This window comes from Cygnus atratus, chromosome 2 (genome assembly GCF_013377495.2).
Source record: "Cygnus atratus isolate AKBS03 ecotype Queensland, Australia chromosome 2, CAtr_DNAZoo_HiC_assembly, whole genome shotgun sequence".
NCBI lineage: Eukaryota > Metazoa > Chordata > Aves > Anseriformes > Anatidae > Cygnus > Cygnus atratus.
Genome location: NC_066363.1, coordinates 87,192,631 through 87,219,424, shown reverse-complemented (window position 1 = coordinate 87,219,424; position 26,794 = coordinate 87,192,631). Strand labels below are relative to the sequence as shown.

Genomic DNA, 26,794 nt, shown 5'->3' with positions numbered 1-26,794 from the left:
CTTACTTCCAGTTGATACTTCTGGATCTTCAGTGTATTGACCTGACTTGGCTCAAATTTAACATACTGTAACAATATAGTAAGAATTTTATTCTCCAGTCACTTCCAAATGCTTCTTCACAGATGTCTTTTTTTCTGATTTGCATGGAATTTTGTATTGTGGGGAAACTGGTCAAACAGAGGATCAACTAATTGTAGTGAATTGTGCCTTGAAGATATCATTGTTCTGAAGAAATGATGCATTTAGTTACACAGATAAGCGTGCACTAGTCAAGGTACTAATCCTGAATGGCAAGGAAGAACCTCCCCCAGTGTACGGAATTAGTTATTCATACCAGACAGGTGGAACATGCATCTCGCATGTTCAGAAATCTTTCTTTGCAGCACTACCTGTGCAAGAACAGTGCTTTATGGCAGTATGTTTCTGTATGCTGGCATCTAACTGGCACCCTTAGGCACTTAACACTAGGAAAAGAAAAGGTTTTGTTTTTAAGGAGCACTGAAAGATGATTAAAGGTGTGTAGTCAGGGAAAAATTAAGGCTGTGCCTCAAGGCTGTGGCCATGACCCTCCTTTTTATTTACCTACAGGTTTAGGTTTACATAGTCATATACTATTACCTTGTTTACAATACTGGGTATGCTATTTCACTTAGGGCATTTGGTAAGAGCGGTGTTGATATACTTCAGCACCGTGCCTCTTGGGAAGGCATTCAGTAGGTGTTTTCCTACCATCCTAGCTACTAGTGTTTCTAAAATTTATCTTGCTTAAGGAGGAGCATGACTGTTATTTGTTCACTGTATAAGGATGGGAAAAATACCAAAAGTGTTACTACCTGCTGAAATGTATTAAAACAGCTAGTGAATTAGAAAGCTTCCTATCTTATATCATTATGAAAACTGACTTCATCTTTGTATTATCTCGTACAGAACTTCTAATGCAGATTTTTTTTAAGTTCACATTATTAGAGGGTAAAAAGAAGAGGAGTTAGTATCTTTATTTGTACCTTGAGTAAAAGCTTGTATTGTGTAAGGATTACATGTTGACAGTTGAGAGTGCCAGAAATGAGCTGTGTATTTTGCTCAGGCTTGTAAAAGTGCTGTCTCTTAAATAAAGGTTTTGTGCATATTTACTGCTCTATTGCCACCTGCCAATCACCATGACTCAATGCAAATTGCTTTGGGACAGCTTCAGATCATGAAAATAAACCGAGAGCACCTCGCTCCGATGTAAGTGGTGTTATGGAATCGCTACAGATTTTTTACCTAGGGTATACCTTTGAATAACAGTTTATTTGCATTTCTGTTGGCAGTATGGAATGCTACTCTATCAGAATTACAGAATTCCGCAGCAGAGAAAAGCCATGCTTCCACACTTTGCCACTCCAGTAGTAAGTAATGAACTTTGCTTCATTAATGTATACTGTTTGAAAAGATGTGTTTGCTTTTGCATTTTAAAAGTGGAAAATTTTACACTAAGAAATGTAAATTCAGCATTATGTAGCAAATCAATGTAAAGTTCACGTTCTGTCTAAGTACAGTTTATGTATCTGGCTCTCCACTTATCTTAGGCTTACATTATCCACATGATTGAAAAATCTTGGATATGCCAGGCACTTTGAGATGTACAGCACAGAGACATCTGGCTGTCCCTGCAGAAGCCAGCTTAGGTCTGGCAAAACTCACTCTTAAATCTCATGAAATGTGTTGGGCCAAAAACTGACTGTTAGCTATCTAAAACTGAAGATTCTATATTTGGATCCCAACTGGCCCTGAAAATGACTGGAGTATAGTAATAGGGCAAGTGGGCAACTTTATTCTCAGACTTTGGATCCTCTCCCTCCCCTGCCTAAAAAGAAAAGCCATATATTTTGTGTCTGTGAATGTTTTTCAAGGAGAAAAAAAAAAAAAAAAAAAAAAAGAATAGCTGTTTTCCATGCTGTGAAAGGATAGCTTTGGAAAGTCTTCTGAAACCGAAACATTTTGAAATGAAACTCTCTCAAGTTGGTTTTTTCTTTCCCTGTTTTTTGAAACAAGTGAAAATTCCTTTTCAGAGAAGTGTATCTGAAAACTCACTAGTAGCAATGGATTTTTCGGGGCAAATAGGAAGAGTTATTGAAAATCCTGCTGAAGCACAGAGTGCAGCCTTGGAAGAAGGACATGCTTGGAGGGTAGCTATCTTCTCTTCTTTTCTATTTTTGTAATCAGTAAGTGTCTGTTGAGAGCCAAAACACAGAGTGTGCTATGATACTAGTGCAGTGCTGGTCACAGTATAGCTTAGCTCCGACCTGAAACAATCACACTGCAAGCATGCAGATCTGAAAGTCAATATCCATCTTTAGCAAAACTGTCACATTCACAACAACCTTCTACCACTGCTTCTCTGTCCCCCTAGTGTCCAGAGGAAAGTTGAGGGGGAAAGCAGACCCACCAGAACTTTACTGCCAGTTTGCAAAACCAGTCTCTGAGGAGGAATATGTCAAATTAAATGCTTCCCCACATGGAAGAGGCTGGGGCTCTGACTAATGGCTTGCTCCCAGTAAGTTTAATTGCAGAATATACAAGAGGCAGGACCTCTTGCAATGAAAACTGATGTAACTTGTTTATAGTGTCTTGTGGACAGACAGCTGCAGTACAAGTTTTCCCACATGCTCGTCTCTTAGGGAATAGGAGTCATCACTGAAGCACTAGCTAGTGCTTTATGTACGGGAGGGAAATACTGCTTGATTTACCAAGTGCCTGGTGTTTTGCCTGAGCAGAAACATGTCAGACTTTTCTTTTTTTTCTGTCATTTTTTCTTTCTTTTTCTTTCTTTTTTTTCTTTTTTTTTTAAGATACTGAGCTTTCATCATTAACATCTGGCTCGTGTTTTAAGCCAACTGAACTGAGCTGCTGCTTGTAGATTAGCCCCCTTCAAAGTTCTTTTTCTCATCTTTGCATTAAACTTGCCCAGCCCCCAGTTTCCTGTAAATTAAATCTGTATTGCATGTGCACTAATTCTCTTCTGTTGAGGTTTTAGCGTGGATTTAACGTTAATTAATTTTCTCTATAGAAACGTAGCACAAGAATGAACATCTTGGGTAGCCAAAGTCCACTCCATCCTTCCACACTGAGTACAGGTAAATTCTGCTGTTTTGTAAGCATAGTGTAAGAGGCCTTTGTGGGTAAATAAAAGATAATTTCAAATGAAGACAGAGTGCAGCTGTGTAGTATTAATGCCTTGATATGAAATACTATGTTTTATGTTTATCAGTACCTTCTATGTCGTTAGCATGCCTATGCATATAGACATACTAGAAGGAACTTATTTTCCTTTGAAGGCATGCTCAAGCTTTTCTTAAATTTTAGTCTTTTGAAACCTAGATTTGATGAAAATTGAGACTACATAAATGTTTCCATTAAAGAAATAGAGAATTCAGTTCTTCATTTTAGACAAGGGAAGCCAGTGAGTGATCTGCTAATCTTTAAATGTTAAAAACAAGAGTCTTCAAAGTAGCATTAATTCCATAATAATTGAGTAATGTACAGTACAGACACCTGTAAGCTCTGAGCACCTCTGACATTGTAAGTTTAATAGAGTAATAGGAAATTGCATATTAATATCCTGGAATTCTTAAGAGGCAACACAGGTATTCTGTGTTTTTGTTCTGTTGAATAAAACTTAAAAATACCATTTGAAAATCAATAAAACAATAAACATAAAAATATTTGAGGTTAACTCCACTCATGAATGCACAAGCTGAAGTACTTGTCATGCTTCTAGAGTTAAAGGGAGTTGGTTCTAACTAGTTAGCTCATACATTATGTTTTAAGAGTTGTTTAGACTCAACATTGACAAGATACTGTGAAAGGGCAATGTTGTGAGACATTTCTCTCATTAACCTAATCATACGTCTGCAAATCGTAAAATACATGGAGATAATGCCTGTGTACTTGGAATATCAAGTATATGCAACAGCTGGTTCATTTTTTCATATTGATTCATTTTTTTATATTGATGGATTAAAGATATTTCACATTCTGCAACAAAACTATACCCACTTTTAAAATGTTTAAATAAATATTGTGTGGAAGAAACTGGTACACGTTACTGTTTTTAACCATTCTCTCTTTACCCTCTTTTCACCTCCAGTTATTCATAGGACGCAGCATTGGTTTCACGGCAGAATCTCTAGAGAAGAATCTCACAGGATTATTAAGCAGCAAGGGCTTGTAGATGGGTAGGTATTCCTGTTATTTAGTATTTATGATTTCAATGATAAGCACTATAAACAAGAACACAACTTCTGCTGTAAGGGTTTACAGGTTTGTGAGCACTAATGAGTAACCTGATTCTTGAGCAGTCCCATTATAACCTGCCTGGATTTCAAAAAGAATGGAGGATGTGTTTGTAGGAGTGGGTTCTAGCTCTTAACCTAGAAAGTAAAATATTAGGAATACGCTTAATTTTTTCAATTTTTAGGGAACCTGAGAATGTTAGAATTTGAAAATAAACTACCGTAATCTGCATTGAGGAAATATTTTGGGGGCAAAGCTATACCTAGACATTTGCACACAAACTTATAATTAACTATTTGTACTCTTTTGCATATATCAGAGCAGTTAATGGCAATTTCTCAATATTCATTTCTGTTTTAGAGGGATTAAAATAAAGTACTTGTTGTTCCATTTCTGTGTATTGTCTTTAGCTGAGATATAAGTATTTTCTGAGAGTCCATCTTTCAGTTATTTCTAAGTAGTTATGGTTATTCTAGGGAAAATCCTTAAACTACATTCAATAATTCATTACTTGTAGGATGGGAAGAACGTGGTTGCCTTCAGTTCATGAGTTTCACTGCTGCCAGGGTTAAGGTAGAAACTTCCATGTTGTCTTCTCAGAAGACAAACCTCTCCACAGCATTTTCTGATTCAGGAGCATCACTAATCTTTTTGATTGGTAGCTTGCAAAGAAGGAAACACATTAGACAAAGAGTGCAAGTGCACATTCATCAAGCAATGGATTTTTATTGTTTTGTATTTTGGCCAGTGTTTCTGGGCTAAAGCTACTGGGACTTGTTTGAGAAATGATTTTAGCTAGCAGGCCAAAGAAAGCAAAAGAGCACAGCTGAAGGGGCACACAGCTGATTGGTTGAGTTGCTGGTTCTCTTGTGCTACAGAACTGCTTAACCATCTTGGGCCTGTTTTGACTTGTTGTCTTAGGAATCTAGTAGCCCATCCTTCTGTGGGTTTTCATACAGTCTTTGATGCCTGTGAGACTGTTAAATTTGTACTCCAGCCAGCTTGCTTACTCACTGTGAAAGGCTAAGATCAGTTAGTGTTCAGTTGTAGCGAGGTCCGTCAGTAGCAGCAAAGGAACCACTATTACCCATGTGCTCTGAGCTACGGATCACAGTTTTCGGGACAGAAGAGTCTTGGCTCTGTTTTCCTGATGTGTGTTCTTGAACAAAAGAAGCTAGAAAGTGAACACTGGGGAGGAAGAAGGGAGTCTTCTGATGGTTTGTGTGACATGTCCAGTGATGTAAATATGCCGTTGGTGCTTCCATCGTTTGATTGCTTCTGGAAGCTGTTGTTGAGGGTACATCTATATTTGCAGTCCTTGTTTGTGCAGACAGGCTGTTGCTTGCCAAGGAAGTTGTGTAAACACTTGCAGGGTCAGTTGTGCTCAGCTTTGCATTGTGCCCCCAGTTTATGGTACCTTGCATTACCTGCAATAGCTAGATGAAAGATAATTTAGAAATATCTGCATGAGCAGCTGCAATGTCCATAGGGCAGATAAGATCTTTCTCCCTGGGATGAATCCTGATGTGTAGCGTCTTCAGTCCTTTTCCACAGGTCTCGACTTGCTAGGAAGAAAAAGGAATGTTCAAATACCAAGCATGCTCTCCAGCAGTGGCACAGCATGCCCATGTCTTAGCATTGGAGTGATCCTGGTTATGGTGGTGCATTTTTGTGGTATTGACATTTCTCTGTTGGTTCTGAAGACCTAGAGTAAGCTTTTGGGTCCATAAAATACAAGCTGTTCTTGCAACTCAGCCTTGGAAGAATGTGTTCCTGGCTTAGTGGTTAGCCATTAAGAGGGCCTGAGGCCTGCCCAACTACTATGCTTGGCCATCTCACAAATCCGCTAGCGATTAGCACTCTGGGCCTTATGCCAAAGGTATATTCTTGTTTCCTGTGGCACGAAGAGGTTTTCCTTCCTCAGTTCATAAATGTTAAAGGAAGGACACATTTTTTGACTGCCTGAAATATCTACTTTTTTTTCCCCTTCCAAAGTATGGATTTAACCATTTGAGTTAGGACTTCAGTTTTGTGGGTCAACTTAAAAATGACAGTTACGTGGTGTATGTTATTGCTAGCTATACTTCCTAAAGTATATTCTTTTCAAATGATGCTGAGGGAAAAATACTGTGACTATTTTAGAGGAAAATCAGTGTGTGCTTTCCCCATCATGATAATGTGGATGCTACTTAACTTAAGTCATTTGAAGGAAGTATCGAGCTGTTTCTGTGGAATTAGAGCCATTTAGCTTAAATGTAATTTTGTCAACACTGAATTTCTGTAAACCGATGCAAGATACTGGAGGGTGGCAACAGATTCTCATGTATTAAAAACCAGAAGCTTGATATATACATACGGGAAGAAATACTGTCATGTATCTTTCACATTTTCTTCTTCTATTAGTGTTGCATAGTCATGGTATAAAAATGGAAAGCAAATTGCCTGTTAATGCAACTGAAGAAGACTTAGGCAATAGTACAAAATAGCTTAGTACTTCTGATTATTTATGAAGAAATGAATTGTGGTATTAATTGTGTACTGAAAAATGTTCTCTCCTAGACTATTTCTTCTCCGGGACAGCCAAAGCAATCCAAAGGCATTTGTACTTACACTGTGCCATCATCAAAAAATAAAGCATTTTCAAATTCTGCCGGTAAGTAAATAATTTTTTAAACTGATCATTAAAAAAAAGAAATTTCAAATCATAAAGCATTGTCAGTATCTGAAGAGGCCTCCTTTTAATTACTGGTGTAATGAACAGCATGTTTCCATTAAGGATTAACTTTCTTTAGATTTGTCAAATATGTGAATAAAAATCCATCTTAACATTGCTTAGAAAACTAGTTTAAGTCACTTAGGTACAGAAGTAATACAACATAGCTTATTCTCAGCTGCAGTAACAACAACTACACTTGTCTCAATATCACTTAGGCAAACTTAGAATAACTTACAGAAACTTTAAAAAGTTTTATTTTGGATGTCATCCAATAATGTTGAGCTTAAAATGATGTTATACTGAGATATTGAGAACTATTTGATTTTATCTTGACCAAAAAGAGCAGCAGAAGTTTAAGATCATATAGACCATGTTTAGAATGTTTATTGGTACAAACTCTCTTCTGCTGTGTTGCTTGCTAATTTTGCAAACAGCTATCAACTATTTTTGTGGTATTTTTGTGTTATGTAATGATGCTGTCTCTACAATTTAGAATTACTCAGCCCACCAGCTTTCATTCTTATAAACAAAATATTTCAAGTTGAGTTAAGAGGAGTTCTTTCCTAGCGCTGTGCCTGGTTTCATGCAGAACTCTGGGCACAAGGTTGTTTGTGCAGTGCCCATCATTTATCTCACATGACTGACTGTTACTCATGTTTTTGCACTGCTTGCATCTTTTCATGTGCTAACTTGAAAAGGACATTTTATTTCCCCAGTGTGAGGATGATGGACAGATATTTTTCAGTCTGGATGATGGGAACACCAAATTCAGTGATCTAATCCAGCTTGTTGAATTCTATCAACTAAACAAAGGAGTCTTGCCCTGCAAACTCAAACACCACTGCATCCGAGTGGCCTTATGACCTCAAATCTGACTCTCACTGAAGACTGGATTTGCTAGAAGAGTAATTGTAAGAGAATGTTGACACTGGGGAATTGGCAGATTTGTAAGTTGGTAAAAATAAATAAAAATATTATGCACCTTGGGACTCTGAAAGGGATGGATTCGACAGGTGTCAACAGACCGAGATTACTGGTTTGTCTAACACCTAAGAGCGGTTGCTGCTGAGTGTCCCAGCATCCCAAAAATGGGGGGAGGGTCTGTAAAACCATTAGTAAATTTGAAACAAAACTGGAAACTATCTTGGCTGGGCCACTTAACAGGAACAAGTGTGAAGAGAAATCTTTGAAAAGAACTCTTGCCCTGGAATAATCTTGACAATTAAGACTAGTGTGTTTACTTTTTGTATTGATCACTTTTTTTGCACTCCTACTTTGTTTCGGATATTGTATGCAGCCTATATTAGGAGCTGATGTGGCTTTTAAAATTCATGCAGGAGTTGGGTATTAATCTGCACCCTAAGATGTATGGAATGCTTCAGCCTAAAAGGATCTAGAAGAAAATCAAGAAGTGTGTGTGTGTATGTGTGTGCACGCGTGCGTGCGCCTGCCTGTGTCTCAAAACTTCTCTGGAGACCTGAGGTTCGATGATCTGCAGATGTCTTTGAAGAAGCAATGAGGATACAATTCTAAAAGAACATACCACCATATGTGTACTCTTAAAACTGTTGACTTGTAGCATTATGGCTGTAGTATGTTGATGGCATATTAGTGGCATCCAGTCATGCAAAGACTGTATTAGATTCTATGCACAAACTTTTATTATTGAAGTGGTGGTTTGTTTTTTACAGCCTTTTGACTGTTTTCCTGAGGAAACTTATTGTTACTAAATAGAATAGGACTGAATGACAGTTGTTGAAACCACCATTTTTTGTGAGAAGATTCTTCTGCGGGTAGTCTTAGTATGACAAACAAACAAACAAACAAACAAAAAAAGCAGTGTTTTTAGCTTTATAGCTCCTTGAATTTTCAGACTGTTTCAAAGAGCTCTTTCCACATTGTAAAGCTACAGTGAAACAAAGCTCTCTTGGGGGACAGGGCATAAAAAGAACTATACCCCTTCTGCTTTCTGTAGGGCCATGAAAGTTTACATGGTGAGAAAGAACGTACTGGGAATGGAAGCTCATTTAATTGTGACTGGCATTTGTGAACTAGCTGCTGGCAATATCATCCATCAAGGTAACTGGTAATTCCTGTGTCGTACACACTAATGCACACCAGTACCTACTGCAGACAAGCACGTCTCCTGCTCTGGTGCTGGTTTGTCATCAGAAGTACTTTATTGTTAATGTTTAAATCAATTATTTAATGTTTACACAATAATTCTTTCTGATGATAAATCAGTACTAAAATTAAATGAGTCCCATGTTAATCCTCCAACTGCAAATATTCTTTGAGCAACACGGTCGGTGCAGGAACTGTTACTGGATTAACTTTCCAACACTTCATGCGTTTATCCATAGCGAGAAATACTTCGCCCTGGGAACTTTCAGAACATAGTGCAGAACGGAGCATTCTTGAGATGGTAAATAATTTATGCAGACTAGTTTGCCATCCTTACTGATGTTTGCCACTGGGTTTGAAATCTTAGCCATCTGAAAGGGTAAAGAAGGAAAAAAATTCCACACCTTTAGGTCTTCATGTAGTGTTGAGAATAGCTTAAGACAAACCATAACCTGCCTGAGTCGTCCATATCAGCTTATAACTATGTCAATGGTATAGAAACACTGTATTTTAGTTTACAGAACACATTTAGTATTTTTTTTCCATTTAATGTCTAGATATAAAAATGAAGAAACTTGATTTTGTTTTTAGTAGAAGCCTTTTTTTTTAATTGTACATAGTGAAATGAGTGTTCCTGCTTTCTAGACAATGTATTTTAAAACCTTGAAATTAAGCTAACTTAAGTCTGACTTCACTTTGCATGCTTCTATTTGGCCCCTATTAGGAGAAAAAAGATACTTGTATTGACTACATTACCAGTTTAATAAGACCATTTATGCTGTAGTTTTAAGTTTTTCTGTTTACATAGCTAGTGACGGCCATGCATTTTTCCCAGTAGGCGGATAGTATTTGCAGTGTTTCATATTTATAAAAAAAAAACAAAAAACTTGCATCTTATTTAAATTGAGAATAAAAGTTTGACTATGAATCATGATTTTTGTATGTAGATGGTTGACTTAGTATTTTGTACTTTTCCCAGCTAAAGTGAGCTGTTTTGAGAAAGTGACCACCTTCAAAGTGGCAACAATCTTACTTAAGCAGATCACTGCTTTGTCTTCTTTCTGCTGGAAAACAGTCAATGCCACCTTAGTTTTCCAACAGATTCAGCTGGCTGCCAGCTCAGAATACCAAGGACTGAAGGACATTTGACTCTTATTTTTGTATTTAAATGACATGAATGTAAAGGGGATGCTCAGGGTTGTTTTGGAGCCTGTTGAATTTTTATCTTTTTGCCTGTGATTTTATTTTCTAAATAAATACTTCATGTAGCAATCTTGAATATGTTGAGAAGGAAAATGCCAAACCATTTTGGTAATGAGGTTACTAGTTAAGTTATGTTACGATAGGTGTTAAAAGTACAAAAAAACTTTTTATTTGTTAATTAATCTTGAAGAAACACGTGCCTCAGTTTAGATGTTTTGTCTTATCTTTTCTGCACTAAATACCTGACAGTTTGACCAATCAATGCACCTTTCCAGTGGCAAGACTTGCTTATCGTAAATTATATTGTCACAATGCAAGATTTAGTGACTGTAAAATGGAATAAAGTTTAAAGTTTCAGGGAATGCAAAAGGTATTAACTTAAGAGACAAAACCTTTATTCAATATGCTTTGCTTCATACTGTAAATAGCTTTTTGGCTTGTGAACCTAATTGTAATCTTTCAGGTATTTTTGTACAAATAAGGGACTGATATTCTGTTTCTTGTAATTAGAAATAAACGTTAATACAATGCTATTCATTTTACATTGGAATGAATGTCTTCTGTTGGGTGTATCTCTGTACACAGCATATCTCTCGCCTTAATTCTGGGTTATTTGGGGTGAGTTACCATATTAAACATTCTTTAAGAAGAGTTAAAAGGAAAACAGAATCCACAAAATACCTCCATTCCAGCTGCTCTGTCCTATGATTCCTATTAGGACAGTTTGTCCTATATTTGAAGAAGAAGTTGTTCACCTCTTTTGCTTGAGGGAGATTGTTTCGGATATTCTGCTGTGATATTTACGATATTCATTTGGGAAACGTTGCTGGAATCAAATTAGGAAATAGAGCACTAGCATCTTTTGGCTTATAAAACACAACTACAACTCACTGCAAATCTATGCTCTGGATAAAGCACTCCATTGGCATGATAGCTGCTGGATCAGGACACTTCTCAGTGTTATTTGCTCCCATAAGCCTTGTATTCGAGTGGCCCATCAGCACGCGGGTTGAAAAGCACATCTGCACAAAATATGTTTTTGCATAAACTCCTGCCGCTCTGCTGGAAAGGAGTTTGGTGGTGGTTCTGCTTATTAGAGTAATAGATGGTTGGAAATGCCTCACTTGCTCGTTGGACACAATCTCTCCTGTTTCTGTTTTGCTAACCCATGGAAGCCAGCAAATGCATTCCACTTGAAGTGTTAGTCATGCTTTGGCTTCAGCATGGAGTGTGACTACACATGAGTTTGTGTTGCACTGGGGTGTGAGTTATATATTAGCAGTATGAAATTCATTCATCAGCACAAGAGTAGTTGTTTTGTTTTTTGATAGTCCCCAAATTTTCTCTATCTGGAGATGCATGTTAAAGCACATAGAGCTCACTATCCTGTTAGCAGCTAAAGAAACTTCATCATTGAGTTGGACGAAGGGGAGTAATTGCCTACAGAAAGGTTTGAAGATGCCTATTCCTCGCTTAGCTAAAGGAAGCTGTGCTAACAGTGAAACTGTCCCCCTCTGGCATCATAAAAAGTCAATATAATTCTACCAAAAAAAAGGGGGGGAGGGGGGGAAGAGCATGGTCAATATGTGTTGCTGAGCCTGCCTAATGGCAGGGCAGCAGCATCTGCATATTTGTCCAAACTGCTCACAACTGTGGCAATTGCACAGTGACCCCTGCAGAGCTGGCCTTAGATGTTCACAGCAGGTACCTGTGCTATCAGAACGTTCACCAGTTCAGAATTAATCTGGGTCAGAAATGGGTACATGGTACAGATTTGAATTAATTGTTGTGCCTGGTAGAAGGCTTGTGCTGGTTTTACATTAATTGCAGGACAACAGTGACATGCTCAGACAATGTCTGATCCCACAGGAAGCCTTCTAGCATTCATTTCATCTGCCAAAACACATTTGAACTTATGAGTAAATTTGAATTGGACTAGTATTTTGCAGACTGTACCTGCAGCTCTTTTATCTTGATACACAGAACCCTAAAGCTGGGTTTGTTGTAACACCAGATGGCTGCTTCAGCCTGTACCTGCAAAACCAGATGAGAAAAATAGCACCAGAGAAGCCATTTTTCTTCAAGTTGAACTACAGACAACCTCCAATTTATGTTACTGCTAATTTAGGGATGCTTTAATCTGGTTTGTCGATGTCCACCTTGTATATTGCATTGTGTCTCAGGCATTGATTGTCTAACATCCTGGGAAATTCTGCAACGGTGACAGCAGATGGAGAAAAGAGATGCCTTCCTTTGAAATATCCACATTGCCTTAGTTTGGGTTGCTTCTGCATCCTAAATACCATGTCTTCCTTCCTTAACTTTGAGCACAATTTAGTTAGGATTTGAAAACTTAATATAGCCACAACTATGTCCAAGAGCTATATGATTTTCATTAGATATTGTGATTAGTCACATCTGAGACTTCAAAATAAATTAGTTTGTATAACACTCACATTGCAAGCTCTTAGCCTGCAGACATTCTGCTCTAATTGCTCATCATTTTGCACAGATACAAGCAGATGTTTTTACAAGGAAGATTGGTTTATCACAAGACACTAAGCTGCGCCTAACAGCGTCTTATGACACTTCTTGGTTACCCAGGTTGAATGCTTTGCTTTAATCAGGTGTTTTCCATCTGTTGGCTGTAGGGTTCTGGTGCCACAAATGTTTAACAGGAAAGCAAAAGTATAAACACAGCTGCTAGCTCTGAGTCAAAGCACAGCCTGCATTTACGGACTCTAATGCTCAGGTCAGCTGCAGGCAGAAGTGTAGCTCTTCCTAAGAAAAACAGCTCGTAAGAGCTAAATAGGGAAGGGAAATGAAGTAGGAAGAAGAATTGCTCTTGGGCAGTATTGCCTACTTCGTGGTTTGGTTGTGATGAGGAACGTAGTATTAAGGTGCCCCAGCACTGATCACCAACTCTGTAGAAAGTCAGTTTCCCTTCCTCTTCCCTTGAACTTTACTTAAAAGTAAAGACAGATTTTGTCTGCCTTTTGAAACACATTCTCCAGAGGTGACAGAATTGCCATTTGGGGTTATCAAACAAAGAAATACCTGCAGAACTGGTGTTCTCTACAACCTGCCCATTCTCCTAGCAGTCTAACTGCCATCAAGGCTAAAGGAAGGTAAAAGTATGATTCTACTGGCAATAATTTTATAAGGTTAAAAGAGCTAAGTCAAATACTGAAAATGTACAACTTCACTGCTTCACAAAGAATGCTGGATACGTCCTATTTAGAAGTATTTTAATTTAGTTAGATTTTTTCAGCATTCGATTTCCTCCATTACACTTCTCTTTTCCACTGAATTTCTGGAAGATATTCATGTGTTCCGTGTGACTCTTACGTGCTTAGCTTTTATGTTAGTGCAGTACTCTCAGAATCGGGTCCAAAGACAAAAAACAGAAATGAGGAAAGCAGTGAGGATTAGAGCTTCCTGAAAAATTGCCTAACAACACAGTTATGGAAGAAAAGAATAACGACAGAATAGGAGGGTAGAAGAAATCATTTAATTTTCACTAAAGGGTATAGGGTTTGTGAAAAGAGCTGAATAACAAGGAAGAGAAACACCAAAGGCTTAAAATGTTTGTCTCAAAATACTTGCAATAAATTGCTTGAAAAAGTCTTTGATCTCCCTTATAAAACAGCACCACAGAGAAGAAAAAGACCGAGAAAGCACTGCATCCTCTTTCTAATATGCACACCTTCACAATCAGAATCCTAGAAGCTGCTGTCCTTGAAGAAGGGATAAGGGAGCAGGAACTCCTGGGGCAGGAGTGGGAAGGAAGACTTAGGATGCAGTAGAAATGGAGGAGCTATAGGAAAAGCAAACAGGTTGGTCATAAGAACGATCAAATATACAAAGATGGTTCCGCAGACTAGAAAGCAGTGACTGATGGAAGTACAGTAGACTTCTGTAAAAACATAGCCAGAATGCAAAATACTTAATTACTTTCTTTTTCAATCAAAAGTCACAGGGCATCACCTAATGTGCAGGGGCCCAGTTCAGTAGATAAAAATTTCATCATTGACTGCCTGGATATTAAAACAACAAAAAAAAGTACCTCGTGCTAAAAGTTCACCTGGGTTCATGACGTGCTTATCACCATAAAGAGCTTCCACAAACTCACGGGTGGAAGTTTAACTACAAACAGCATCTTTCAACTAGTAAGTCCGTGGGCCCCGTGTCCCCAAGTACCAGGAGCAGTCATTAGGGGAAGAATCATTACCTGGCAGCCAAGTACTCTTTTTTTTTTTTCTTTTTTTTTTTTTTCCCTCTACATGGCCATGTCTACATTTTAGAAGGGGTTTGGGGCTAGAGATATTTTTTGGTTTGATCCAGTACGTGTTCACATGAGAGCCAACTCACGCAGGAACAACTGAAAGTAGCACTAGTAGCTGAGGAAAGCGTTTCCCCTCAGCCTGCTTGTAGTAGGGTATGCTGCGCAATGGTAGCTGCTGATTTTGTGTGGCCTCAAAACAGGTTAATAAATGATGGGGACTGCACCTTGCCTACACCTCATCCTCTAACATGAGTACTAGAGTGGGGATAGTGCTCACTTGAAAGGCAGGAGTGGGTATCCCAGAACTTACACAGTAATGGTTATTTCTGGCCTTTTTTGTTCAGCTGCTGTGTAGTTGTGAAGGCCTCTCTTGCAGCAGCAGCCTTCAGGATAAAATGCAACTTTTCCTCCTGCTGTGTGGGAGCAAAGGAGAAAAAAATATAGGAGGTAGTGGGGAGGGGTGCAACCTACTGAAGTCATGGGTGTTTTTTTCTCACAAAGAGCTGCAGTGCAGGGGCAGGTCTGAGAGGCTGTCCCCAGCCATCCAGCACTTACACACTGAGGGAGAAGGGGGACAGCAGCTGCTGGTGCTCACTCTGGTTACATCCCAAGGTGTCGCTGGGTTTCCCCCTCCTGAAGGGTGCCCAGAGACACATCCCAAAGGCTGGCAGCCTGGCTGGGGCAGGAGGTGGCTCAGCAGACCCCAGCCACGCTCCCCGGCCCCAGGCAGCTTTTTAATGCCGAGGACTCGGGACTGCTCTGACAGAAACACAAGCCGTGAACTCGATCTTGCGATGCCAGAAAAAAGAAACACTTTCCCCCCTACACCCCGTGCCCCTCCTGGGCGGCGAGGCCGGGCCGGGCCGGCAGGCGGCGGGCGCGGCTCCCGCCGTGGGCGGCTGGGTTCCGGGAGGGGGTTCCTATGGAGGCCGAGGCGCTGGGGTCTCACTGTTTTACGTTAAACATGGGGAGATCTGGGGTGTTTTGTTTTATGGAGACAGCCGACGGTGGGCTGCGTCCCTCGGCAGTGCCTGCCGTGAAACACGGGCAGATCGGTGAGGCTTCGCCGCCACCCTCCTGCAGGGGACGCCCTACAAAATGGCGGCGCTGGCTGAGGGCGCGGTGGGGTTTTTTGTTGAGGTGTGGAGGGCTTCACCTCAGGGCCCGCACAGTGCCCCTGTTTTTTGTCATGTTCGTACATTTTCACTTGAGGCTCCCTGGGTAAGTAAGAAGTAACGTATCACACCCCAAATACCTGTGCACGGCAGCAGAATGCGTTCAGCAGCTTTCCTTTTTTTCCTCCTTATTGAGAAAGAATGGTAAAGCTGATGAACGTTGTGCAACACGTCTTAATGATTAACTACAAGTTCAGGATAAGCTCAATAGCAATGAAAATCAGATAGTTACTGGCAAGGGCTGAGAAGTTTTTTGGGACTACGATTCCTTAGCTGCTTGTTGTGATCTCTTCTTAATGCAACAAGAATATCAGGAAACTACTGAAAGTGCATGTTTCCAGAGTGTCTGAAAAAATACTGAGATCTCCAAACAGGTAAGGATAAGCTTACTCATGTTAGAAAGTGAAGTCACCTCTGTACTTTCACCAAGTAATCCAATCTGACAAGTCGGCATAATTTGTTAAGTATTAAGCTTGTGAGTATTTAGAAATGCAGCATAATATACTCAGATTAGACATTTCTGTTTCAATCAACATTGGTTTAAGCCAATTTTATTGAAATGATCAGGAGTTCATAAAGGATTTTAAAACCTTTAAAATTTAAGGTTTAAAAATAAAGATTTTAAACGAAGCAGGTTTTAACTGCTAAAATGGACTCAAAGGTACTGCTTACAAAATCAAGCTTTCTGGAGGGAAAGCAGTGCTTTTGCATGGTGGCATCCTGTGCCGTATAGGAACTGAATCCCAGCTGACAAGTTACTAATGTAACAGGTTAATACCTGTACAAATTTGGTCAGAAAAACAAATCTCTTTTGTTTGAAAATGCAGTTCTCCTGTTTCTATAGCTTGGTTTTATTGCAATGTGTGAAACTGAACTTAGCTTTGCAGAGAGGTCCTGTTCATGTCATGGGAAGTGGAATTATCCCAATACACTGGCATCACACTTTCATGTCCGGCAAAATGTAGAACAGCAAATGTTACTTCAGCACTGGCAGGGCTCAGAGGAAGAAGTTAATGGATTTAGAGCTACAGTTCATAGGGACTTCAATGGAAGAGGAAAGAGGAATAACATGTTTTTGTCAATGGTACAAGGAAAAAAATAACATACTACAATGAAAACTTGATGCAAAAGCAAGATATTCAATACCACTATGATGTGTGCTGAAAGGTTTCTTAAGAAAAGAGCATCCTGGAAGTCTGACGTTCAAAGTACGCATCTCACACCACTAATATGAATTGAAAGTAAAATGAGGAAACTGGAATATCTATTGTGAGGAGATTTACTGAGACCAGGGGGGTGACCTGGGGATTTTTCATTATGTAACTATGTCCTTTCTGCACACACAGTGGGGTAAAAGTTGTCTCAGTGGTAAAATGGAGGCTGTCACCTGTCCTGTCTGTCCCAGGCTGTTACTTTAGTAGAGTGAAATAGCAGGACCCAAGGGAGGTGGAAATTTCATCTGTTTATCTATTTAGAAGTTATTATAAAAACAGTGTTATCAAAAAGATTGCCGAAACCTTGTGTTTGTTTGGGAGAATGGTAGAAGATATGACAGTTTTTAAAGAAGTTTGAAAACTGGCAAATTAAACTTGCAAAAGTGTAGAAAAGTACAGAGGTATTTTCCCTTCCCTCTTTACCAGTGGTTGGCTTCTGCTGGATTTCTGTTTGATGGAAAGTGTGCAGAGACACAAGTATGTGAGGGGATGGATAGTAGTGTTTGGTACAGTGAGTTGTTACACTGTAGTGGAAAGAAGACTGCTAAAGGTTGTTTAAGGTTGTTATAAAGTGTATTTGGATGTTCAGCAGACATGTATGTCTGAGAAATTTCCCTGATGCTTCAATCCTTCCTATATTCTCACTTTAGTGTATGGTTCTTACCCTTTTCCTTCCAACATACATGAAAAAGTTGTCTCTGTTTCTCTTGGGCACCAAAAGCGATATGTTTTTCATCACATATCTGAGATCATACATTGCATAATAAGCAAAAGTGTAATAGTAAACAATATTTTGTAATACCATCATTTGTAAGTGGAAAAAAATTAGTCCAACCAATGCAGCAATCTCAATTTACTTTCAGTGCATCCTAATCACAGTCATGTTAGTCAGCTCGACTAAGAGCATTGCCCATACATGACAATGTATGGGCTTGTACACAGTATGCAGAACTCCAGCAGTACTCAGAGGAGTGTCTCCCCATCTCACCACTCAATCTTCCTGCGGGTTACGTTTCATCTCATCTCGTGGCAAAGATATCTTTCCTGCAGAAAACATTTTGAATACAACAATTTTGTTGTAACTTTTTCACTTTCTTGATCATGTGCGGATTGTATCTCCACCTAAGAAATAAATGAGAAGAGATTGTAGGGTAAATAGCCCTTACTTGAAAAGCAAATTGGGATTTTAATGTTAGTTTCTCTGTCAGAACTGGCAAAGGTGTAGTACACTTAAAGGACTGCTCTTAAACATTAATACTAACCATTTTTTCCCATTTGCTTTAGAAAGGAACCTTTATTTTTAAAATTCATGGCAAGTTTGCTGAGCTTTGTCAAGGTGTAATAGTTTTTTGTCCTACCCTTCTTGGTTGTACGTTTTTGGCAAATAATAGAGGAATTGGTTGGTTATAGGGATTCAGATGTAATTTATTGTTGTTATTCTTTCTTGTATTATATCAGAGATGTTACTTTACTCCTGATATTATTCTTAGCAGTTTCAAAGGCAGAAAATTGGAATGTTTCTCTAAGCAGACTACTAATGTGAGGATTAATGGCAACACATCCTTTTTTTTTTTTTTTTCCCATTGGTTTTCCAGTCAAAGGTGTCACTCCAGTACTACATAACCTATCACTGGGTCTCTGTAAAGGATACACCTCCCAGTTAGTGAAATAGTGATGTAGCCAATATCTATAAGGCTGGGTGTGAAGCAGAGTTTTGAAGTGGTTTGAGCAAAGATAAGGTGGAAAGTTTGCAATCACTGAGCGGGCTGTAAGAAGAGAGGACATGGGACTTGTCTGATCTTAAAATTGGAGGCAGTGCAAGTCATAGCAGGAGCAAGAAGCTGGAAAGTGTATAACCCAAAGAGAGGGTTTTTGGTATCATGTCAGAGCTCTGAGCCAGGCTTGCCGAACTTGGCTTTGTGACATTCCTTATGTTTCAGAAAATTCTTTTCCTTCCAGATACCCAGTATCTGTCTGATTGCTAGGGTAATGTCAAGCACTGGCATGAGCAATACCGTTGTGCAACTTGGAGTTAAAGGGTTACATTAACATCTTAAAATGCATAGAAGGATGCTACAGAGAGAAAGGGAATCTCTTGTTTGGTAGATAGGGTGTAAACTAATAGACTAATATTGATAAAAAGATATCCTAGAAGAGAATTGGTGCATCGGTAACAATTGTAATGCACTGGAATATTTTGCTTAGGAAGGCTATAAATTCAGTGTCAGAGTACTGCTGTCCTAAAGTTGCTTAGATCGTGTCATGGCTCTGACACACGACAGAGCGCACATACAGATATTTGAAATAACAGGACTATTTCTTTAGGACACTGCAAGCATCATTATTAAGACTACTCAGTCATGTATAAAGGAGTTTAGAAAATTCAGAAAAACTACGCATGGCGCTTCCTGCTTTTAGAAACAATCCAAGTACAGGGAATTAGAAACAACCCAGCAGCTCCTAGAACCTGGTGCGTGCAGTTCCCGGTGAATATACATTTGCAGGTACATAGGACGGGCTGAAAGCTGCCAAAAATGCCAGCACCCCAGAAAGGCGGCAGGCAGACACCTTTTCCCTTCAGGCAATCCCATAAAGGAACTGGTCATTGCAACAGGGCTCATACTGACCTTTTCCATATTGTTCCTTTAAAGGGAGAGAGCGAGAATAAATGCAAAGGATTTAGGAGGAGGTGATACTTCTTTAATGGCATCCTGTGGGTGCATTATCTTGCACGTTCAGAGACCTTTTTCTTTGTAACTCACTCTGATTTGCACATTTCTTTGTGCAATTTTAAAAAGGTTGGACAGTTTTCCCTGAAGAAATACATGTGCCTTCCAGCAGTTTTAAATTGCTCGTGATATGTTTGATATCCTTATACATCTGCCACTCCATCAGAATCTTGCTGAGCTCTTGACTGCGGTGCTTCCTGTGGTAATTATATTTTCTGCAGTTTTAACCACACATCATGGGAAAAAACTGTTTCCTTTTGTCTGTTTTTAATCTGCTGTCTTTTAATTTCACTGAGTAGTCCCTCTCAGGCTTTTGAAATTTGAAAAACAAAAGTCCTTCATCTTTTCCCTTTGCTCTTTCCTTTCTTCTCCTTTCCTCGGCTTCCTGACGTTGCTCTATTTTCGAAGCTAACCAGGCCCACTCATTTGAATCTTCCCCAGAGGAGGAGGTAGTGCCTTTGAGGAGAAATCTTCTCTTAAACTCCAGGAGAGCAGCAAGGTTTTTTCGCAAGTGAAAATCTGAGAGCATATTGAGTATTCCGGAACTGTTCCAGCAATAGATCAAAAGTCACTGGAAGATTTTTTTGTATAATTCACCGACTGGTTCTCACTGGATCCAAAGCTCTTGCTATTCTCGATCGTGCTACTTATTAAACGGAGGTGTTTGTTCAGCAATGCCGCCAAAGTTGCTTAGACTGAGTCTATTAGTTTGGCCCATAAGATTTTGGGGAGTTTAATTCCACCTTCCCTCCATAGGCTATGTTACTTCAGAATTAACATTACTGAGCTCCCCAAGATTTTGTGTGGTGTATTCAGCAAGTGACATTCCTAGCCGTCCTCCCCAGTTCTGGTGCTGCAGCTTTAATGGGAAAAACAGAAGGGGTTAGGGATGATGTCCTTACTGCAAGCTCTCCTATGCTTAGTAACAAATATTTGCTAAGAAATACAAAAGTAATGCTTCTTTCGTGTATCTTAGGCAGCTGTGGTTGTCTGCCTGACCTCCTCGGCAGGAGCTGTGACCGAGATGGGATGCAAAAAGAATGGACCGGGAGATATGCACTCTGTAGTGATGGCTAGTGGCAGGTCTGAGACCGAGATGGGGAGCTTGTGCTGTAATAAAAGGTGGACTAACAATTAGAGAAGTTTTGGGAGAGAAAGAGGAGTATAGTGCATATTTATCCCCATGGTTATTTACACCTAAGACGTTCCATAAAATGGTAGTGTTTTCTGTATATAAAAGTATAAAAGACAAGCTAATTTTAAAGAATTTACATAGGAAGTGGAAAAACACATTAAACAAAATAATGTATCTCTGGACAAAAAGAAATGATGACTAGAGAGTATTTCCTTTGAAAGATATAAACTAGAAAGGTGTCGCCAATGTCTTGATACGAAACACTAAAAACATTCTAACGATGATCTAAATTTGATTTAAAAAAAAACAACAAACCACCATATCAGTAGGTTTTCTAAATAATGTATAAATGAAGTTTAACATTGCAGTGTAGACACAGAAAGGCTTAATTTTAGAGAAATAGCTTGAAAATCTCTGTATCACTGTAATTAGTACTACACAGTATTAAAGACCAAACATTAATTGGGGTATGCAGTCAAACTTTATTATAAACATAGATGCAGAATTATCAATGCTAGATGTATAAGTCCTGAATTCAAGTAATTTTTTGATATTCATTTCCCTTAATAAACCAATTCAACTGATTAATTCAAACTAACCAATTAAGTGGTGAAAACATTTGGAAAGCTTTGTAAACAATAACAGCAGAAAGTGGAAAAGTAATAGAAAGCGTGTGCTCAAACAGAAGACATTTCACACAAAAGCTTCCTTCTGGCGCTTTTGTTGAACTTCCCGTGCCCCGCTGAGGTGCAGATACAGGCCTCCTTGGGCAGTCACCAGCCAGCAGCAGGGCCCTGCTGTAATCCTGAGCGGTTTCACCGCTGCCACATGGCCTGAGTCAGCAGAGAAACAGCCAGCTCGAGCTGGATGCACACTGTGCACATCCTCTTGTGCTCTTTCTTTCTTTCCTTGATTTTTTTTTAGTGTTTCGATCGTTTTTCTCCTACCGTAATCTTCTATTCCTTCACTATTCTTTTTCTCCAAGGAAATTTATATTTAATGTTGGCGTCTGTCCCTAGGATCCTTTTTTTTAATCAGCTTGTACTAGAAGTTATTTAATTATTTAGTGATACCTTCCTTGTCCTGTTTGTTGTGGATAACAAAACACAACTGTCCAGCCTTTGCTCGGGTGGGGAGGTAAACACATGTTTATATATGTTAAGCTCCTGTTACAAGATTTTTTCCAGGCTCTCAGAAATCCTTTATTTGCTGGTTGCTGCCATGGCAGGAGCATCGTGCTCTGGTCTCCCGTTTTCTGCTGCCTTGCACATGCCAGAAAGATTTTCTGGCACTGCTGGCTAGAAAGACTCTTCTTCCTTTCATGGCCCTGCCTTGCCAGCTTTCAAATTCCATAATTCCACCATTCTGGAATTATAAATAATTATTCACGTAGATACCTGGAGAACGGGTACGTGTGTGCTGATTACTGAGGTCAACAGTTGTGGGACCACCAGCTGGGTAGGAGCTTTGTTGTGCCAGGCTACTGAGAATATAGTTTATTATGATGCAAAAGGTAAATTAAAAAACGAACCCACAGCCTTACAAAAGTGTATTGTGCTAATGAATGATAAGACAAAAAATAAAATACATTATTGTGATTATATGCAAGTGTGAGGATTCTCTGTGACTGCATCAGCAGCTTAGCTAGTTACACGACTGATCTCAAGATTACCTGCCCAGGGCGCACAGCCTTTGCGTGAATCCCTGCCCTGGGTTGCTCTTATGCCTGCTTCTACCTCCTCCTTTTAAAGTGTGCTGATATTTCTGTTCTTCATCCTGATGGCTGCGCTCCTGGCTTTGGGTGATTTCCTTTCTAGCTCCAGCCAGCCAGCTTACTCTGACCTCAGGACTTAACAAATTCACAAAGAAAATTGCATTTAAACTTTTTGAAGGTAAGGATGCCCCAAGATTTGCAAAATCTACCTGGGACAGAAAACACAATCAAAACCTAGCCATCAAGACTCTGAGACAAAGTTGCCACAACTAATTGTCACCCCTCTCATTATTTGTTTTTTGGGGGGAATCTGTTGAGGTCAGGAAGGATAAAAGACTTCCTGTCTACACAGCTACACAAATGGGATTTAATTAATAAATATAAAATCTGATTACATGGTTGTACAGGCTAATAATTGTCCCTTTTTTTTGTGTGTGTGTGTGTGTGTGGATATAATGAATCTGAGATTATTTTTACCATTTAATCATCCTTTAAAAAAAATTAAATCTTTTTTGCCATTAAGATAACTTGCCATGTTGAAAGTTGGTCTGTTCAGCCCACTAATTACTTAAGTGTGTGCTAGTCTTTAAGTGACTTTAAGTAGCAAAGTGCTTATTTGCTGTTACTGTGGCTTCTTCACGTGTTTTCTTCCAAGGTAAAAATAATAATAATTTTTAAAAAATAGGTTGTTTTTTTTTTCCTGCAACTTTTTCTTTATTGTGGATGTTCCTTTGGATAACATTTTTCTAATTCAAGAACAGATTTCTTATCCATTTAAATGGATACAGAAATTTAAAAATACATCACACCCTTTTGGAACAACAGTTTTTAATGTAATGACTCTTTATGAACAATCACTTGAAGGACCCATAACTTTGGGAGAAATACCATAGCCAGTAGTAGGAGTTAGGTACTAAGGGTGTGGTAGAGGGAAGCCAGTTTTATTCATCTTACAAAATAAGAAACTGTATTACAGATTGGTAAGCAAACGTCTGCTGGCACCTTTTCTCATCAGTTCTTATCCATCCTGCCGTTGAACGTTAAAAAACATGTTTCAATTACTTCATTTTATTTAGAAATTCATCCCTAACTCTGATGTTTCATCGCTCTTGAAACTTAAAATAATGTTCTGCAAGTGGTACTGGACCTGTTGGTTTGTTTTTACTGTATTACTAGGAAGGACATATTCACGTACTTTTGACTTGTCTTGCTTGTTCCTAGCACAAAGTTTAACCCCCACTGCCTCATTCTTAAAATTATAACAAAACCCTTGTGATAGAGGCTGTTTGTTGCAGATTGCTTTTAAGTATTTGTTTTTAGTGTACCTACGTTTGGTACATAAAATGCAAAAGTTGATGTGAAGAGTGGTGATCAGTACTCTGAAGCATTGAGCATTATTAAGAGTATCACATCTAATATAGCTCAGCTTGCCACCAAGTATTGATTTGTCATCTTGCGGTTTCTACTGCTCAGCACTACTACGTGTTAGAAGTAAGACTGTACTTGTTTCAGAAGAGGACTGGTCTTTTGAAAACATGCTGTCCCTACAGACTACTGGTAGCTACTTCAGCAATAGAAACCTCTCTGACGAGTAGTGAAGATGTCTTGAAATTACTGAGATGATGCATCAAATTTTGTTTTATCCAAAGACGCATAAAATGACCTTTTGCTCTAGAACAGTAATCGTGAAAGGAAACTGGAAGGAAAACAAAACAAATGTAAACTAGAAGCACTGTTCTTTTCCATTCTTAAGTTTCTTTTTGAAAGCAGCAGGAAGGTTATCTTTTTAACTAAATAGGAAATGATATGAATATTGATGGCTCAGTCATTAATTTCAATAGGTATTTAACAGGACAAACATGGAGAGAAATATGAACTAGGTCATGCTAGATAATAGAGTGTAGCTGAGAGCTGTGAGTACAGGAAGTTTTCCTCACGGCTGTCATCTGTACATTATACTCAAGGTACCTCTACAATCCCGATTAAGTTACTTCAGCCCATTTTTCCCTGATGAGGAAGTGAATACGACCTCGTTATAAGAGTACCTACAGTTCCACCAGTCCCTATTCCAAATCCAACAGGTGGAGCCATGGCAAATACTTTGAGTCCTACCACATTCTGGATCCCTTGCTCCCCAGACTTCTTCCACATGCCAGTTGAGGATGCTGCTGGTCATGCTGCCATTGCAGCTTCACAGCGCCTCTTCCTGGGTGGCAGCAGTAGCAGCCAGCAGAGCTATAGCTGTGAGCTGAAGGTAAGTGTAAGCTGAGGATCTAAGAATGCTGTTGGACTGTTCACAACAGCTTGTTATCCTAGGATTGGTAGAAACAAACTACTTTTTGTAAGTACCCATTGAATACATGGATGGCACCTGATTATTCAATGACTAGGAAGTGTCTTCCAGTATACAGAGGTCACGCAATCCATCCCTTATTTAAATCACATTGATTTAAATTATTTCCTTTATCTTAGCAGTGTCACAGGCTTAGAATATGCTTGATACTCATTGTGTTTGCAGTTGAAGAATTATGAGTTAAGCTCCTTTTTTATATAGTAGATTAATTATTCCAATTATTTTTCTTTGAGTTCAGTTACGTAACCTGGAGACTACGCCAGGTAGTTTATGAGCCTATTATTGTGTAAGATACACTAACATTTCATCAAAATTATGATTTATTTACTGTGATTTTACATACCAAGCACACATTAAGAAACAAAATTAGCAGCCAGTATAAAATATTAACCGCTTGTAAATCACTCAGGTTGGAGCATGTAGATGCAGAGCAGTTTTCTTTATTTCTGCTTCAGTGAGTAATAGGCATAGGTTTGGATTGGTGTCTTGTTGAAAGAGAGAAACGGAGATATTATCACTGAGAATTCAGTAGCAGCTAAAGGCAGGTAAGGTATTTTGTTCCAAGACATATTGCCAAGTATATAAAATAAAATGTGCTGGTCATTCTCCTTCCTTCAGCATACTTTCCCTCCATTCTGTATTCTCCGACCATTGAATCATAGACTCCTAGAACCATAGAATGGCTCAGGTTGGAAGGGACCTTAAAGGTTATCTAACTCCAACCCCCCTGCCATGGGCAGGGACACCCCCCACCAGACCAGGTTGGCCAAGGCCCCATCCAGCCTGGCCTTAAGCACCTCCAGGGATGCACAGCTTCTCTGGCAACCTGTGCCAGTGCCTCACCACCCTCTGAGTGAAGAATTTCTTCCTTATATCTAATCTAAATCTCCCCTCTTTTAGTTTAAGACCATTCCCACTTGTCCTATCGTTATCTACCCAAGTAAAGAGTCCTTCTCCATCCTTTTTATAAGGCCCCTTGAAGTACTGAAAGGCCACAATGAGGTCTCCCTGGAGCCTTCTTTTCTCCAGGAGAAGAGTGAAAAATGGCATTTCTTAAACACATCCTGCTGATGAAGGTTAGGCTGGTGATAGATGTAGAAGAGTTGTCTCTTAAGACTCCACTCCTAAAGTCAAGATCACGCCTAAATAAAGCAAATAGTTCTAGATTTAAAGAATTAGCGGAAAGAAGGAAAAAAAAAGTCCATCTCAAAACTCCCAAAAGTGGACTGGATCATCTCTCAGGGAACTACACGGAAAGACTTGTATAAACACAGGTAGCTTCTAGACCAGCAACATCAGACCTTTGCACACAGAGGTTCGAAATCTGTGCCTCTGACTGGAGACAAACTTTGCCAGAGTGTGACTGGGGAGGTGCTGCCACATTAAACCTGACCTGGATTTAGGCCATTTGGATTCCAGCTGGAGCTGGAGCCAAACGTGGAAACACAGAAAAACAAGCTGGAAGAGAACAGCTCTTCCTAGCAAAATATTTTATGGAAGCTGCTCCTGAGGACTTATCCATAATCGCACAACATATGGCAAAGGCTTGCATCTGTACTGGAAAACAAGAACTTGAACTCTCTCTGAGCACAAAGGTAATGAGTGACTAGGACTATCCTTCTTGTTTAACTGCCTGTCTCCTCCAGTCACATGTAAATCCTGTCTAAGTGAGTGCCTTTCTCTCCTAATGATAATGTGAGAGCAGTGATTATCTGAGGTGTGGAAGTTAGCAGTATTGTAAAGAGAACAGATGGCAGGCAGTTCTGGCTGGGGATATGGCTAGCTGCGCCGTGGTGAAGCTACCTGCAGCAGCTTCAGCTGTTCTCTTTCCTGGCTGTCTGTTTTGCCTCCTCGCTGGAGATGATTGCCCT

At 39.3% G+C, this 26,794-nt stretch overlaps 1 protein-coding gene across 10 annotated transcripts in view; it reads left to right on the top strand.

The window, feature by feature from the left end:
• The window catches only part of GRB10 (growth factor receptor bound protein 10), a 178,470-nt gene that overhangs the window by 139,567 nt on the left and 12,109 nt on the right, over window positions 1-26,794 (top strand). For 7 of the 10 annotated variants that reach the window (XM_035552827.2, XM_035552818.2, XM_035552822.2 and 4 more), the window contains 6 exons: window positions 1,311-1,388; window positions 2,052-2,168; window positions 3,050-3,116; window positions 4,130-4,217; window positions 6,835-6,928; window positions 7,708-10,853. In XM_035552827.2, the coding sequence (XP_035408720.1) occupies window positions 1,311-1,388; window positions 2,052-2,168; window positions 3,050-3,116; window positions 4,130-4,217; window positions 6,835-6,928; window positions 7,708-7,854 (591 nt within the window). In that variant the 3' untranslated portion in view covers window positions 7,855-10,853. Of the gene's footprint in view, window positions 1-1,310; window positions 1,389-2,051; window positions 2,169-2,392; window positions 2,537-3,049; window positions 3,120-4,129; window positions 4,218-6,834; window positions 6,929-7,707; window positions 10,867-26,794 lie in introns of those variants that run through there. The other 3 variants (XM_050708425.1, XM_035552820.2, XR_007707759.1) reach the window with 3 other exon arrangements.